This window comes from Rhodotorula graminis, assembly GCF_001329695.1.
Source record: "Rhodotorula graminis WP1 unplaced genomic scaffold RHOBAscaffold_1, whole genome shotgun sequence".
Classification (NCBI taxonomy): domain Eukaryota; kingdom Fungi; phylum Basidiomycota; class Microbotryomycetes; order Sporidiobolales; family Sporidiobolaceae; genus Rhodotorula; species Rhodotorula graminis.
Genome location: NW_017264928.1, coordinates 125662 through 138811, shown reverse-complemented (window position 1 = coordinate 138811; position 13150 = coordinate 125662). Strand labels below are relative to the sequence as shown.

Genomic DNA, 13150 nt, shown 5'->3' with positions numbered 1-13150 from the left:
AGGCTCAGGAAGCCGAGCTCGAGCGAGCGACGAAAGGCGATCAGGCTCTTTCTCTCTCTATCTCTCGTGCTCTCTCTCTTTTGCTGCGGGCACGTTCGTTCTCGAGTAACGAGCTGCACTGCACGTCGTCCTCGGCGTCTACCTAGCCCTTCCGCTCGACCTTCTGCGCCTTCTTGCGCTTGTCCTCGAGCTTCTTCGCGGCGTCCTCCCTGCGCTCGAGAGCGAGTCGGGGCCGGCGCAAAGGCAGAGAGGAAGAGAGGGACGCACTTCTGCTTCTTGCGGTCGGCGAGGTCTCGCTCGCGCTTGGCTTGTGCGGCGGCTGCAAGGTGAGAGATGGTCAGTGTCTTTCGGAGGGGTCCGAGCGAGCGCGGGGCGAAAGTGGGACGCACAGGACGATTCGGTCCGTCTCTTGCGCTCAGCCTCGACGACGTGGTGCTTATTGAGGTTCGGGAGGGCGAGCAGGTCTGTCGGGTAAAGCGCAAAGACGAGGGTCAGGTTGGCGGGCGGTTGTGGGAGGAAAGAGGGAAGGGACGCACCGACGCCATCAAGGGCCTTCTTCCTCTGCTTCTTCGAGAGCGATCTGCGAGAGGGCATCCAATTCGTCAGGACCTGCGACGGCGAGGAGCGGAGGAGGAAACAGGACGCACCTCGGGTCGACAAAAGCCTTGGCGGGCACCTGAGCCTGCTCGGCTTCTATCCGTGCCGCCTTCTCCGCCTCCGTCTCGTCCTCGAGGTAGCCGTATTTCTGCGAGGGAAGATCGAGTCAGGACTGGGAGAGGAGGAGGACGTGAAAGAGCGAGCGCACCTTGAGGAAGTCGGCCTTTCGTCGCGCCTCCTGCTCGGGCGTCAAGTCCTTGACCGGTGGCTCCTCCTCTGCATGGCGAATGCGAGTAGTCAGTAAGAGGTCTCGTGAAGCTCGAGCGAGATGCGGGCGCACCTTCTGGAGGCGGAGAAGCTGCCGCTTCCTCGGCTGCCCGTCGCTGCTCGGCGAGTGCGTCCTGGTACGCCGTCGTGTCGTCGAGCAAAGAGTCGACCGCCGCCGAGACCGCTTCTGCAGAATTCAGCCGAGGGTCAGTTTGACGGCCGGCCGTGAAGGATTCAGGCGGCGGACTCGCCATCCTCGTCGGCCTCGAGCAGGCCCAGGATGGCGCTCTTGCGGTCCTCGGGCTCGAACGAGTCCTCCTGGACGAGGTCCTTGACGAAGGCGACCGTGTCGTCGTCGTCCTTGAGCGACAGGCTGCCGAGCTTGACGGCGATGACCTGGTCGAGCGGGATCGAGAGGTCGACGGCCATGCTGGACGAGGACGGGTCTGCAAGGGCAAAGGTCAGCTTGCGCTCGGCCAGGAGCACTTGATAGTGGAAGTGGGGCGCACCAGTGGGTCGGACCGAGTCTTGGGTGGCTCTGCAACGAGCTGGCGAGGTCGAAGGCGAGGTTGGACGAGCGCGAGGTCGAAAGGGCGACGCAAGCTCGTGCTGGCTCGCAAGCTGGCCGTAAAGGGCGGTGTAGTGCGCGTGGTCAAGCTAGGCCAGCAGCGAGGGCTGGTCTGGGCGGTGCAGGTCGCTGACAGAGGTCTGCAGCTCCATCCTCATCAGCTCCTCGTCCTCCTGCTCTCTCAACACCTCGGCGAGGCTCACAGGGATGCACAGCTGCACTCCGTGGCAACTAGGACCTGCTACACCGCCCCTCGCCCGACCAGCCGCTTCTCCACCACGCCCCTCGCCGCTTCCACCTCCTCGCGCGCCTCCTCGTCCGGTCGGCGACCGCGCTGCATCTTGCACGACAGACGACTGTCGGCGGGCGATCGGCGTGTCTGCGATCTGCCTCCGCGGCGTCGCTCGTTTGACGAGCGCAGCGGGGCGGACGGACTCTCTTCGCTGGTTAGCTGCTGCCTGCGCGACGACGCAACGGCTGCTGCGCGTGTCCGCTCGCAAGGACGCCTGGCGTTGTAGATGGCTCGGCTCGTGCGACCGACGCCGGCGAGACCAGCAAGTCTCTCTCATTCGCTCCCTCTCCTTCCCCCGTCCCTCCCTCACTCTCCCTCTTCCCCCTCCCTGCTTCACGTCGCGCCAGCCACAATGTACTTTCCTGCCGCCGCCATCCTCTCATTCTCTCTGGTGCTGGTCGCCCCTGCGGTCGTCGCCGGCAAGAAGGCCAAGACCGTCAAGCTCGACGTCGACTTCTCGACCTTCGTCGACGGGTCCGACATCAACTCGTTCCTCGACCGGCACCAGCTCTACGTGAGCGACTACTCCGTCGGCTCGGAGCCCCTCAGCCACACCTTCGTCAAGCGCAACGTCGACATCGTCGCCGGCTCGCTCCGCCTCAAGGTCGACGGCCAGAGCGGCAGCGGCGACGTCAAGAGCGCCGAGGTCGGCACGTACGACAGCGACATTCGCTACGGCACCTTCACGACAATCGCCAAGCTCACGCCGGTCGAGGGCGTGTGCGCCGGCTTCTTCACCTACACCGACGACAACAACGAGTGCGTCCCCTCTCTCCTGTCCTCTCTTCCCGCACCCGGCTGGCCCTGACGCTCTCGCCGCCACAGGATCGACATCGAAGCCCTCTCGTCGTACTACAACAAGGGCTACGGCTACTCGGTTCAACCTGGTGCGTCCCGCCGTCCCTCGCTCCCTCCTCGAGGATCGAGCGCTCACCCTTCCCTTCCTTTCCAGGTCTCGAGTTCACGAACCAGCCGCTCAAAGCCGGCGGAAAGTCGACTAACACGGCCGTTGCCTACGACTTTGACCCGACTGCCGACTTTCACAACGTGCGTCGCCTGTCTTCCTCGCAGTCGTCGACAAAGCCCATCTCTACCTTCTCGACCTTCTCTAACTGACTCGCTCTCAATCTCTGGCCCCCAACAGTACACGATCGTCTGGATGAAGGGCAAGAGCGAGTTCCACGTCGATGGCAAGCTCCGCACGACCTTCCGCGACAACGTGCCGAGCGTCGGCGCGAGCTTCCTCTGGAACGCGTGCGTCCTCCTCCTCCCTCTCTTCCTCCCTCGATTCTGTCGTCCCTCTCCTTACTGACCTGCTCGCCTCGACCTGCAGATGGAGCAACGGCGGGAGTCTACGCCCCCTCTCTCTCTCTCCTCGAGGGCGACCGCTGACATTTTCGCCCTCGTGCCCGTCGGCAGGACGTCAACTGGAGCGCCGGTCCGCCCAAGGAGGACTCTTACACCCTCATCAAGGAGATTCACCTCTCGTACTCCAAAGCCTAGTGCAGCCCATGCGCTAGCAGGTCGCTGGCACGAGCAACTTGAGCGGAAGACGAGGGAGGGACGTGCGAGCAGCGCAGCCGGACTGTGCAACTCTCGACGAGCGCTTCTCTTCCCGCGATCTGAACCGAGAGAGACAGGCTCGACAGCTGCTTGGAAAGGCGGACCGCTGCTTGCTCGAGACGAAGCAGCTTGAGAAGGTGCTCGAGGGCGTGGACCGAAATCACAGTCAAGCTCAGGTGCGGGGGCGTCGGGACCGGCGCAGTACTGAGGCAGTCGTACGTCGTACTTGGCGCTGAGCAGAGCTTCAGCGCCGAGAGGACCAGCTCGCCTCGTCAACGACAAAGTGGCCGCGAAGCCGACTTCTTCCCCTCGCTTCGGCTGGCTCGCCAGTTGCCGGCACTTGGCTGAGCAGCGTCGAGCCTTTCGCCTATCCGCCAGGCGCACCCACCGCCCCCTGCGTCGCCGTCCGCGCCAGGCTCGGCCCCACCCCCCCTGCCGCCTCATCGCTCCCTCCTCCTCAGCACGCCCACATCGACTCCAGCTAGCCTGCGAGCTGCGCCATCGACTGCGCCCTTCTACCCTGTAACCGGCAACGGCATCCCTGTCGCCCTCGTCCACCTGCCGCCGACCCTCTGCGGCGATCCCTCAACGCTCGAGGCTCGCCTTGAATGGCGACGCCGGCGACCGCAGCGCCGTCGAGCGACGGCCTGTCGCCTGCACCACTCGCCTCGTCCGCGTCGCCAGGTGCGCCTGTCGGCGGCCATCGAGCGGCGGCAGCAGTCGCGGCAGATCCTCGCCTTCCGCCGCCCATCGCGGTCGAGCCGGCCGGCGCAGCGCTCGGCGCACCCGTTCAGCCGCAAGAGTCGCGTCGCTCGCATGACCTGAGCCGGCCCAGTACACCGGGGCGGTCCCAGTCGTCTCGAGATCGTGCGTCCCACCCAGTCCTTCCTCTCTCGTTCTCCTTCCCCAGGGTCGAGCTGACCCGTCCGTCGAGCATGCAGACACGTCGCCGCACAAGCACACTCGACACTACAAGCACCACGAGGCGGCACCCCGCAAGCTGCTCAAGCGCCTCAACTCGCTCTTCAACCCGTCCTCGCAGCACCACTCGAAGCACTCGCGCCCGTCCTCCGCCGCATCCTCTCGACCCGCCTCGGTCCTGTCGTCCATGCGCCCTTCCGGCGCGCACACACCCTTGACGGCTGAGCCCTCGCCGATCGAGCGTGTCGAGCCTGTCGCCAACATTCGCCCGAACCTCAAGCTGCGCCTCGTCACGTTCAACATGCACGACTCGCTCCCGGCGCCGACGGGCGACCTGAGCGAGTTCCTCGGCGACCTGTCGCAGTTCCCCGAGGAGCACTTGCCGCGCAAGCGCCGCCACAGCAGTCGCAGCTCGCGCGGCAGCACGATGACGGTCCCGCTCCCCGAGCGCGACGACGACGGCCTGCCGACCTTCCCGCTCGCCGAGGGCCACCCGTACCACGTCATTGTCGTGTGCGGCCAAGAGTGCCCGACGGCGAGCGGCGTCCTCGCCGGCAAAGTCCAGCGCTTTGACGGCAGGGGCTGGACCTCGCGGCTCGAGTCGTACCTGTGCGGCGGGTGCTCGCACTCGTCGCCCGAGTCGTCGTCGGACGAGGACGACGGCGGCGGTGGCGGCGACACGGCGTCGATCCCGTCGCGGCCGGGACGAGGCCCGTACGTCCTCGTCGAGAAGGAGCGCCTCATGGGCATCTACTGCGCCGTGTTCGTCGCTAAGTGCTGCGAGGGCCTCATCAAGGGCGTCAGTACGGGCCGGGTCACGGCGGGCTTGATGGGCGGCAGGATGGGCAACAAGGGCGGTGCGTCCCTCTCTCCCTCGAGCGTGGCTCCCTTCCGCCGCTCCAAGTCCGAGACTGACCCTCTCTCCTCCCTCCGCAGGCGTCGGCATCTCGCTCCACCTGCATCAGACTCGGCTCCTGTTCATCTCGGCGCACCTCGCCGCGCACGCGAGCGGGCTCGACTTCCGCAAGGCCAACGCGCTCAAGATCCTGGACGAGCTCGTCGTCGACGACTTCTGGAACAACCGCGACGGCGAGCAAGGACCGCGACCCGAAAAGCTCGTCGACCGCTTCGATGGCGTCTTCTTCGCCGGCGACCTCAAGTGCGTGATGCTCCTCTTTCCCCCTCGACCTCGACGGCCCTCCTTCCCGATCGTCAAACTAATCTTCTTCCTCGCCCCACAGCTTCCGCCTCAACATCTCGCGCCTCCATGCCGACTGGCTCGTACGCGCCAAGGACTTCTCGAGCGCCCTGCGGTTCGACCAGCTCCGCGACGTGCTCGCCGAGACTGGCGGCTGCTTCGACGGCTTCCGCGAGGGCGCCATCGTCTTCCCGCCGACGTACAAGCTCGACGTGCCGACCAAAAAGGCCAAGAAGAAGCGCAGCACGTTGCTCCGCCTCGCCGGCGCCGGCAGAACGGCCGACAAGGTGCGAGAGCGAGCGGCGACCGACCCTGTCGCCCTCCCGTCGGGCCTTGCGCCGCCGCCACCTCTCGGCGGCACGACCGACGGCGCGACGACGGCGACCGAGGACGACTCGATCTCGCTCGTCTCGTCGGCCGGCACCATCTCGACCATGGACACGACGCTCGACTGTCCGCTCGACTCGCCGCAGGCCGTCGCCGCGCGAGACGACCTGTCGTCCCTCGGCATGCCCGTCCCGCCGACCGAGGCGCGCAAGGCGCAGGTCCGGTTCCTCACGCTCGTCAAGCGCAACTCGAACTCGGCCGCCCTCGAGTACGCGCGCCGAGCTCGAGACGCGAGCGAGGGCTCGACCGGCGCAGGTGGTCGGTCACGGCGAGGAACGCTCAGCGCGCTCTTTCCGCCGCGACCTATCTTGCGCACGAGCCAGTCGGCGGTCGTCGTGCCGACGACGACGATCCCGGCGTGCGAGGAGGAGACCGGCGGCGAGGGCGAGCCGGACGCGTTCGCGGTGGACGAAGAAACGGGGTCGGCCGAGCCTGTGTTTGACACGTCGAAGAAGCAGCGCGTGCAGAGCTGGACCGGTGCGTCCCCCTCGAGCCGTCCTCGAGCCTCTTTGAGCCTCTCGGACCCTCGCTCACCTCTCCTGCCTCGCCACAGACCGCATCCTCTTCCGCACCCACTTCCACCCGCCACAACCAGCATCTCCACCTCCACCCGTCGCCGCCGCACCCGCCCTGCAGCCCGTCGACAGCCCTCAGAGCGAGCTGTCTCTTCCTCCTCGTCCCGCCTCGGCCGATCAGCCCCACCGCATCCGCTTCGGCGCCGTCTCGACCGACACGCTCGCCAGCTCGCCCGACATCGACGAGCCGACGTCGCTGTGGCGCCGAGCCAAGTCGATGGTGCTCGACCCGCCGTCCGACACGTCGCCTCCTCCCTCGGCCACGACGACCCCGCCTCGTCGCCCTCGACCTCGCAAGAAGTTCACTCTCTCGGGCTCGGGCTCCTCGTCCGACGAGGACCTCTCTCGTCGCTCGAGCCCGGCCCTGTCGCTCTCGCGACCGCCGCTACCGCACTCGGCCTCGGACCCGTCGACGCACGAGCCGCGCCGTCACTCGCGCCCGCCCGGCGCGTCGAGCACCTCGCCCGTCTCGAGCGGCTTCCCGCGTGCGCGCACGTTCTCGGCGGCGCTCAACAAGCTGCAAGAGCGCGCACCGACGGGCCGGCTCGGGCACGGTCACGGCCAGTCGGCGTCGGCGTCCGGCGCGAGCCTCAACACGCGCCTCAAGTCGTTCCTGTCGCTCCTCCCGCTGCGCCAGTTCGCCTCGTCGCCGACGCGAGCTGTCGAGGTCGTCGCCGCCGAGCCGCTCGAGGTCGAGAAGGTCGGGCCCGTCGAGGGCGAGGTCCAGATCATCCGTTACGACTGCGTGCGCGATCTCGCCCGCATGGGTGCCGTCAGCGACCACCGCCCGGTCTTTCTCGTGTGCGCGCTCGGCGTCAAGGAGAACGAGACGCAGCAGGACGACGAGGGAGCCGAGGAGGAGCGAGTCGCAGGGCGCTAATCTAGCTGTGCGCGCCGCAGCACCTTTGTCTTTAGACCTCTCTCTCTCCCTTGTTTGCGAGCTTGTATTCCACGCAGTTGTCCGCCGCCGAACGCGCGAGAGCGTCGCCGCCGAGAGCGAGATTCGGAACTGGACCGCCGGCAACAGTCGACGGGCGAGAGCTTCTCTCATCCTCGCGCTCGCTCACGACGGCAGCCTACCGATGGCAGATGCCTGCTCGCGCTCGCTCCGCTGCGCCGGGTGCGGCTACATTGGTCTCAGCGCCCGTCGTCTGAGCCAGGGCACAGCTCGAGGGAGCAGCTCGCGTCCTTCTCGTGCCTCGCCGCCTCGGCCTCGAGCGGTGGGCGCAAGAGGGCGTCCAGGCTGCTCGCCAGCGTACGTCTTGCACCTGCTGTGCGGGCGGGCGGTCGGCCACGGCGCCGGCGTGCGCGACGGTCCACCTTCCCTGCTCGTCCTCCCCTGGCCAGGCTGGCCACTTTGCCCTGATCGTTTGGAAGCTCGCCCGACTTAGTGCGCTCATCAGCTACAGGCCGCCGATCGACCTTCCGCCCTCGGACATCCACGTTAGCCGCGCCTGGTGCGGCGAGCAGGGTCGTCGCCAAACCGGTCCGTCTCCTCTTCCTCTCCCTCCTCTCCTGCGCCATCGAGCTGACTGAGCCACACCTACACAGCTCGCACGTCGTGTGCGACAACGGGCCAAGCCGCTCGACCACCCGTCATGGCGTCGCTCGTGCCGACCACGCTCGACGAGCACACGGTCCCAAACATCCTCGCTCAACTCGACGCGACGCTGTATCCTGCGCCGACGTCTGGTCTACTCGCCCGCATGGCTGTCCTGTGGACGTTGACTGGGCTGTGCGTCGACTGTTCCCCTGTCTCGACGAGCTACGGCCCGACGCTGACACCTCTCGAGCCTGCAGGAGCATCATCGTCGCGGTCCTCTACCTCTACCTGCACTACCAGAACACGATCGATCGTCGGCGTTCTCTGTGGCTCGTGCGCCTCGTTGACCGGCCGAGCGGCCGCTTCGTCGTCATCAAGTGAGCCCGCCGGTCCCTCTCGTCCTCCTCTTCGCGACACTTTCCTGACGCTCCTGTCGTTGCCCACAGCCCTCGGCCTGCTCTCACGGGCGTCGTCATTATCTACAGCATCTATGCGCTCGTCTACGAGGGCGCGTTCTGGTACGTGTACAGCACGCGGTGTGCGCAGAACCTGTACATCGGCGTGCGCAACTTCAACCCGGTCCCGCTCTTTATCGGCGGCTGGATCTTGTCGTGGAGCGGCCTGCAGGTGCGTCTCGACGTCTCTCTCGTCTGTGCGCCTGTCTCGTCGCCGTCGTCGAGCGCGTGTCCACTCCTGCCCTCGCCCTCGACTGACCCTAGTCTTTCCCGCCAGGCTTTCCTCGTCGCCGTCGAGTCGGAGCGCAAGTTCATGTCGGCAAGGACCGCCAACACCTTCTTCATCGTGGGCGGCACCCTCCTTGTCCTGTCGAGCGTGGTACGTCGGCACGTTCTCCGCGCCTTGCTCCCTTTCCGCTCAGCCGAGCCGGTTTGCTAACTGTCGTTCTGCGCGCAGGGTATCGGCATCTACACGACGATCATGACCGTGCGGATCCTCGATCGCTACAACGAGCTGCGGGCCGCCCTGGTCGAGCTCGAGCGCTCGCTCGGCTCGCGCGTCCCGGCTCTCCTCGACCTCATCCCGCTCCAGTTGCCGGCCGAGGCTTTCGTGTCTGCCGCAAACGGTGCTCGAAGGTGCGCCCCTCTCTACCCTCAGAGCCTCTCTCGCAGCCGTACGTGGTCTGAACACCCACGTTGCAGGGCCGGCATCGTCCAAGGCGCTGCGGGACCTTTTCTCCTCCTGCCCATCGCCATCTCGAACATCGGCGGCATCGCCCTGGCCATCCGCATGCGCCGGCAGATCCGCGAGAGCATCAAGGTCCTCGCCGACGGCGTCGCGACTGTGGCGCCCTCGACCACTCGAGCTCGCATCGACGCCCGCGAGGTGCGCGCCATGGCGCGACAGCGGCCCGGCGAGCGTGCGACGGTGACGACGGCGCACGCCCGCAAGATCATGGCGCTGCAGAAGGCCGCCAAGGACCTGCTCGCTGTGCGTCCCTCGTCCTCAACCTTTTCTCCTCGCCGCCGGCACTGACGTTCCGGCACATGCAGACTACCTCCGTCATCGCCTTTGTCTCGCTCTGCCTCTTCTTCGTCGTCGCATGGATCGCCTGGTGCTCGGTCACCAACAAATTGAGCGACACGTCCAACAACTGGCCTTAGTGCGTCCTGACCTTCTCAAGTCGCGCTCGGCAGAGCGCTCCGTCCTGACCACAGCCACGCACCGCAGTGTCGAGTCGACGGCCTTGCTCTCCGAGTGGATATACGCCATCGCCATCACGACCTCGCTCTTCTACCTCCTGTACAACGCCGTGCGCGCTCGCCGCCGCATCCCCGACCTCGAGGCGGCCTCGCCCGGTGCCGTTCGGCCCGTCCTCGTCGGCGTGGGTCCCGGCGCCGGCAGCATGGATCTCGGCGAGAAGAGCACGTCGCTACCGCACGAGCAGGAGCAGGTCGAGGTCGAGATGGCCGAGTCGGATCCGTCGGCGAGTGAGTTGCCGTCCTTCGCGAGGGAGCAGGGCGACAGCGCCGCCGGGCTCCTCCCGCCGGCCACGGCGAGCGACGCCGGACGTCGTCCTCTGTCGCCCGCTCGGAGCTGGGCCTCGTTCGCGTCGAACCGGGAGGGCAGTGACTCGAGCCCGGGAGGTTGGCGGTCGAGCTGGCTCGGTCGAGGTGCGGCGCCCAAGTTGGCGAGTCCGGCGGCGTCCATCATGGTCACGGTCGAGACGTCGCAGGTGTGCGACGACGGCTCTCGGACGATGTGTGCGCCCTGGGACGGCCGAGACGTGCCCTCGAGCCGGTGAGGGAGCCCGCTCGTTTTCTCTTCTTCTCGCACTTGTACTGCCTCGAACCTCGTTGTTGTACACTCGGTAGTGCACATGGATCATGCTGTCGTACTTTGCCGCCCGTACCAAGCAGGGCCGAAAGCGGCGAGCCCGTCTCGAGCAAGCAGGCGCGGTCTCGGTCTCTTCTCTCCTCTCACACTCTCTTCCGCCCTCGGCACTTTTCATCGAGCGCTCTGCTAGCGTCTCCGATCTCGCCGCTTCGTGCTCAGTGCTCTCTCGCGCCCTGGGGCTCGCAAGCCGCCTCAGCGCTCGTCGCCCGGCCGCTCCCCGGCCACCGCTGGCGGTCCCGCCGCGAGCTGCACCTTCCTACCGCGGGCACCAAATTGCCTCGAGCACAGCCTGCGATGCTCTCGAGACTCTCCTGCCCTCCCTTGGCTTGTCCCTGCTCCCTTCGCCGTCGTCGCGGTCGGGCAAGAGACGCTCTGCTCGTCTTTGCTTCTTCCTCCGGTTCGCCTACATACACGCCTGCACCACTCGAAGGAGCTCTCGAGGCGTCTGCCGAGCCATGGCTTCGCGCGTCCCTCCAACCCTCGACGAGGAGACGCTCCCCGAGTTCGTCGCCGCGCTCGACCGCCTTCTCTACCCGCCGGCATCGCCAGGCCTCCGGGCTCGAGTCGCCGTCCTCATGGCCCTCACTGGCTTGTGCGCGCTCTACTCTCGCGTCCTCGCGCCATTCCGAACGAGCCCGCTCACCCTCGGCGCCGGATCCGCAGGAGCATCCTTCTCGGCCTACTTTACCTGTGGCTGCACTACCACAACACGCTCGAAAGGCCTAAAAGACGCTGTCTATGGCTGGTGCGCCGAGTCGAGCGGCCGAGCGGGCGCTTCCTCGTCGTCAAGTGCGTCTGCGCCCGGTCCTCTCTTCCTCTTGCCCCTCCTCGCACGCTCGCCTGGACCTTTCTCGTCCGGTCCTGCCTCCCGAGACTCGCCCTCGAGGTGACGCACACGCTCACACTCCCGTCCCTGCAGTCCTCGGCCCGCCCTGGCCGGCGTCGTCGTCCTTTATGGCGCGTACGAGCTCGCCTACGTCGCGACCTACTACCTTGTGTACGGCCTCGGCCAGGGTCAAGCCGTCGCGATCGGCATTCGGAACTTCAACGCGATCCCTCTTTGGCTCGGTGGCTGGATCCTGTCGTGGTGCGGGCTGCAGGTGAGCCAAAGCTCGAGCCTCTTCTCCTTCCCACCTTTTTGCTCACGACTTTCTCCTACCAGGCCTTTCTCGTCGCCGTCGAGTCGGAGCGCAAGTTCGTGTCGGCTCGGACCGCCAACTGGCTCTTCATCGGCGTCGGTGCGGCGCTGGTCGGCCTCAATCTCGTGCGTCGCCATTTTGCTCTCGGTCCCGCCGAGAGAGATACTAACGCGTCCCTCCCTCTACAGGCAATCGTCACCTGTACGACCGTCGTCACCGTGCGCATGTACTGGCAGTACCTCAACCTGCGAGAAGCTCTCGTCGCTGTCGACGAGTCGCTCGGCGGGCGCGTCCCGACGCTTCTCGACTTTCTTCCTCTACAAGCGGTCGGCAGCAGCTTCTTGCCCGCCGCATCCTCAGCTCGCACGTACGTCCGAGACTTGTCGCGTCGCGAGCGCGGGTACTGACTCTCCCAGCTGCGCGCGCAGCACAAACATCGTTCAAGGCGCGCTCGCACCCGTCTTTATCTTTCCGATTCTCGCCGTCAACTATGGCGGTCTCGCCCTCGCTCAACGCATGCGGCGTCAGATCCGCGACAGCCTCGAGCTCCTCCAGTCGGCCGATCGGGTCGGCTCGAGCAGCAAGGCGGCGCTCGGGTTCCGCGACGAGCGCAAGAAGCAGAAGAGCTACGTGCGCGCTCTGGCCCAGCAGCGGCCTGGCGCGAGTCCGACGGCCACCTCGATGCAGGCGCGCAAGATCCTCGCACTGCAGAAGGCCGTGACCGACCTCGAGACGGTGCGTCCGGGTCGACTTCCCAAACTCACGAGACGACCTTCTCTGACTCTTCCGCATCGTCTGCAGACGGTCGGCGTCATCGCATTCGTCGCTACGTGCGAGTTCGGGATCATGGTCCTGATCGCCTACGCGGCCGCGAGCGACAGGCTCAGCACGGGCCAGTACACCTTGTGCGCTCAGTCCTCCTCTTTCTCTCTCTCTCTCGACCCTTTCTTTCTCGTCAGAGCGTGCTCCTGACTCGCCGATTTCGATACAGCTTCGAAGCAGCGATGCTCACGCCCGAGTGGATCTACACGACCGCCATGACGGCCTCGCTCCTTTACCTCGTCTTTAACGCTTTGCGGGCTCGACGACGCCTCGTCAAGACCGGCACGTCAACGGACGACGTCGAGGGCGCTGTGCTCGGTCCGCGCACTGTTCGACTTGGCGTCGACAGCGCAGAAGTGGTGCAGCTCGAGGCCGACGTCGAGCGCAAGCGGTCGCACTCGAGCGACTCGGTACCGCCGTCGTCGTACGAGAAGGAGGGCATCATCAGCCTCCCGCCTCTCGCCGCTGTCGACACCGGCGAGCGTCCGAGCCCCAATCCGGCGCTCGGCACGTCGCAGTCGTCGTTCGAGGAGGATGCGACAAGACGCAGCTCGAGCTGGCTCGAACCTGCGCCGGCCTTGCGAGTGCCCTTTGCGGTCACGGTCGTCGCCGAGACTTCTGATGCGGCCGATTGACATGCGAGAAGGGAGCTGCGAGGACGTCGGTGCCGGGCTTCGCAGAGCGGCCTGAGCGGCAGTTCCGGGCACTTGTAGCACTTTCGTGTCATGCATTCGACTCTTTCCCTTTCAGTTACTTCTGCTCTCGCTCTCTCCTGTCATCCAGAGCGCAGGCCTGCTTCGCACTTGCTCGCGACTCGACGGCGAGAGCGTTACTCGACGAATCGACCTTCGCAACTTGACGGACCCGCTCGACGGTCGCGCCGCTTTGGCCTCGCAAGCGCATCCACCTTCTGAGACCCTCGTTTG

The 13150-nt window shown here is 66.4% G+C and overlaps 5 protein-coding genes across 5 annotated transcripts; 4 read left to right on the top strand and 1 right to left on the bottom strand.

The window, feature by feature from the left end:
• Positions 1–100: 100 nt before the first annotated feature.
• Positions 101–1412, bottom strand: RHOBADRAFT_50459 (uncharacterized protein). The gene is made up of 9 exons (XM_018415331.1): positions 1374–1412; positions 1116–1310; positions 938–1051; positions 806–873; positions 648–745; positions 537–580; positions 390–464; positions 268–319; positions 101–209 (listed from the first exon to the last, which is right to left on the bottom strand). Exons 2-9 carry the CDS (start codon positions 1291–1293, stop codon positions 143–145), a joined length of 696 nt encoding a protein of 231 aa, XP_018273982.1. The 5' UTR covers positions 1294–1310; positions 1374–1412; the 3' UTR covers positions 101–142.
• Positions 1413–2076: 664 nt separating this feature from the next.
• RHOBADRAFT_40477 (glycoside hydrolase family 16 protein) lies at positions 2077–3244 on the top strand (the record flags this gene model as incomplete). The annotated part of the gene is made up of 6 exons (XM_018413719.1): positions 2077–2483; positions 2550–2611; positions 2677–2771; positions 2869–2978; positions 3144–3162; positions 3233–3244. 6 exons carry the CDS (start codon positions 2077–2079, stop codon positions 3242–3244), a joined length of 705 nt encoding a protein of 234 aa, XP_018273981.1.
• Positions 3245–3895: 651 nt separating this feature from the next.
• Positions 3896–7338, top strand: RHOBADRAFT_50458 (uncharacterized protein; the record flags this gene model as incomplete). Its single annotated transcript, XM_018415330.1, has 5 exons — positions 3896–4154; positions 4229–5065; positions 5145–5367; positions 5450–6270; positions 6347–7338. The coding sequence occupies 5 exons, from the start codon at positions 3896–3898 to the stop codon at positions 7246–7248; spliced, it is 3042 nt and encodes a 1013-aa protein (XP_018273980.1). The 3' UTR covers positions 7249–7338.
• A 619-nt stretch (positions 7339–7957) lies between these two features.
• RHOBADRAFT_50457 (uncharacterized protein) lies at positions 7958–10269 on the top strand. Its single transcript, XM_018415329.1, has 8 exons — positions 7958–8103; positions 8169–8288; positions 8358–8538; positions 8644–8745; positions 8824–9002; positions 9069–9357; positions 9420–9529; positions 9598–10269. Exons 1-8 carry the CDS (start codon positions 7967–7969, stop codon positions 10169–10171), a joined length of 1692 nt encoding a protein of 563 aa, XP_018273979.1. The 5' UTR covers positions 7958–7966; the 3' UTR covers positions 10172–10269.
• A 449-nt stretch (positions 10270–10718) lies between these two features.
• RHOBADRAFT_40474 (uncharacterized protein) lies at positions 10719–12859 on the top strand (the record flags this gene model as incomplete). The annotated part of the gene is made up of 8 exons (XM_018413718.1): positions 10719–10855; positions 10927–11052; positions 11183–11363; positions 11426–11527; positions 11591–11769; positions 11831–12137; positions 12204–12307; positions 12394–12859. 8 exons carry the CDS (start codon positions 10719–10721, stop codon positions 12857–12859), a joined length of 1602 nt encoding a protein of 533 aa, XP_018273978.1.
• Between the last annotated feature and the right edge of the window lie 291 nt (positions 12860–13150).

Excerpts from the sequence above, each read along its gene's own strand:
- RHOBADRAFT_50457 (XM_018415329.1), top strand. The coding sequence starts at position 7,967 with ATGGCGTCGCTCGTGCCGACCACGCTCGACGAGCACACGGTCCCAAAC. Across the intron at positions 8,539-8,643 it reads TGTCGTGGAGCGGCCTGCAG|GCTTTCCTCGTCGCCGTCGA; the intron begins GTGCGTCTCGAC and ends CTTTCCCGCCAG. Across the intron at positions 9,530-9,597 it reads ACGTCCAACAACTGGCCTTA|TGTCGAGTCGACGGCCTTGC; the intron begins GTGCGTCCTGAC and ends CACGCACCGCAG.
- RHOBADRAFT_50459 (XM_018415331.1), bottom strand. The coding sequence starts at position 1,293 with ATGGCCGTCGACCTCTCGATCCCGCTCGACCAGGTCATCGCCGTCAAG. Across the intron at positions 581-647 it reads AAGGCTTTTGTCGACCCGAG|ATCGCTCTCGAAGAAGCAGA; the intron begins GTGCGTCCTGTT and ends GCCCTCTCGCAG. Across the intron at positions 210-267 it reads GCCGACCGCAAGAAGCAGAA|GGAGGACGCCGCGAAGAAGC; the intron begins GTGCGTCCCTCT and ends TCTCGAGCGCAG.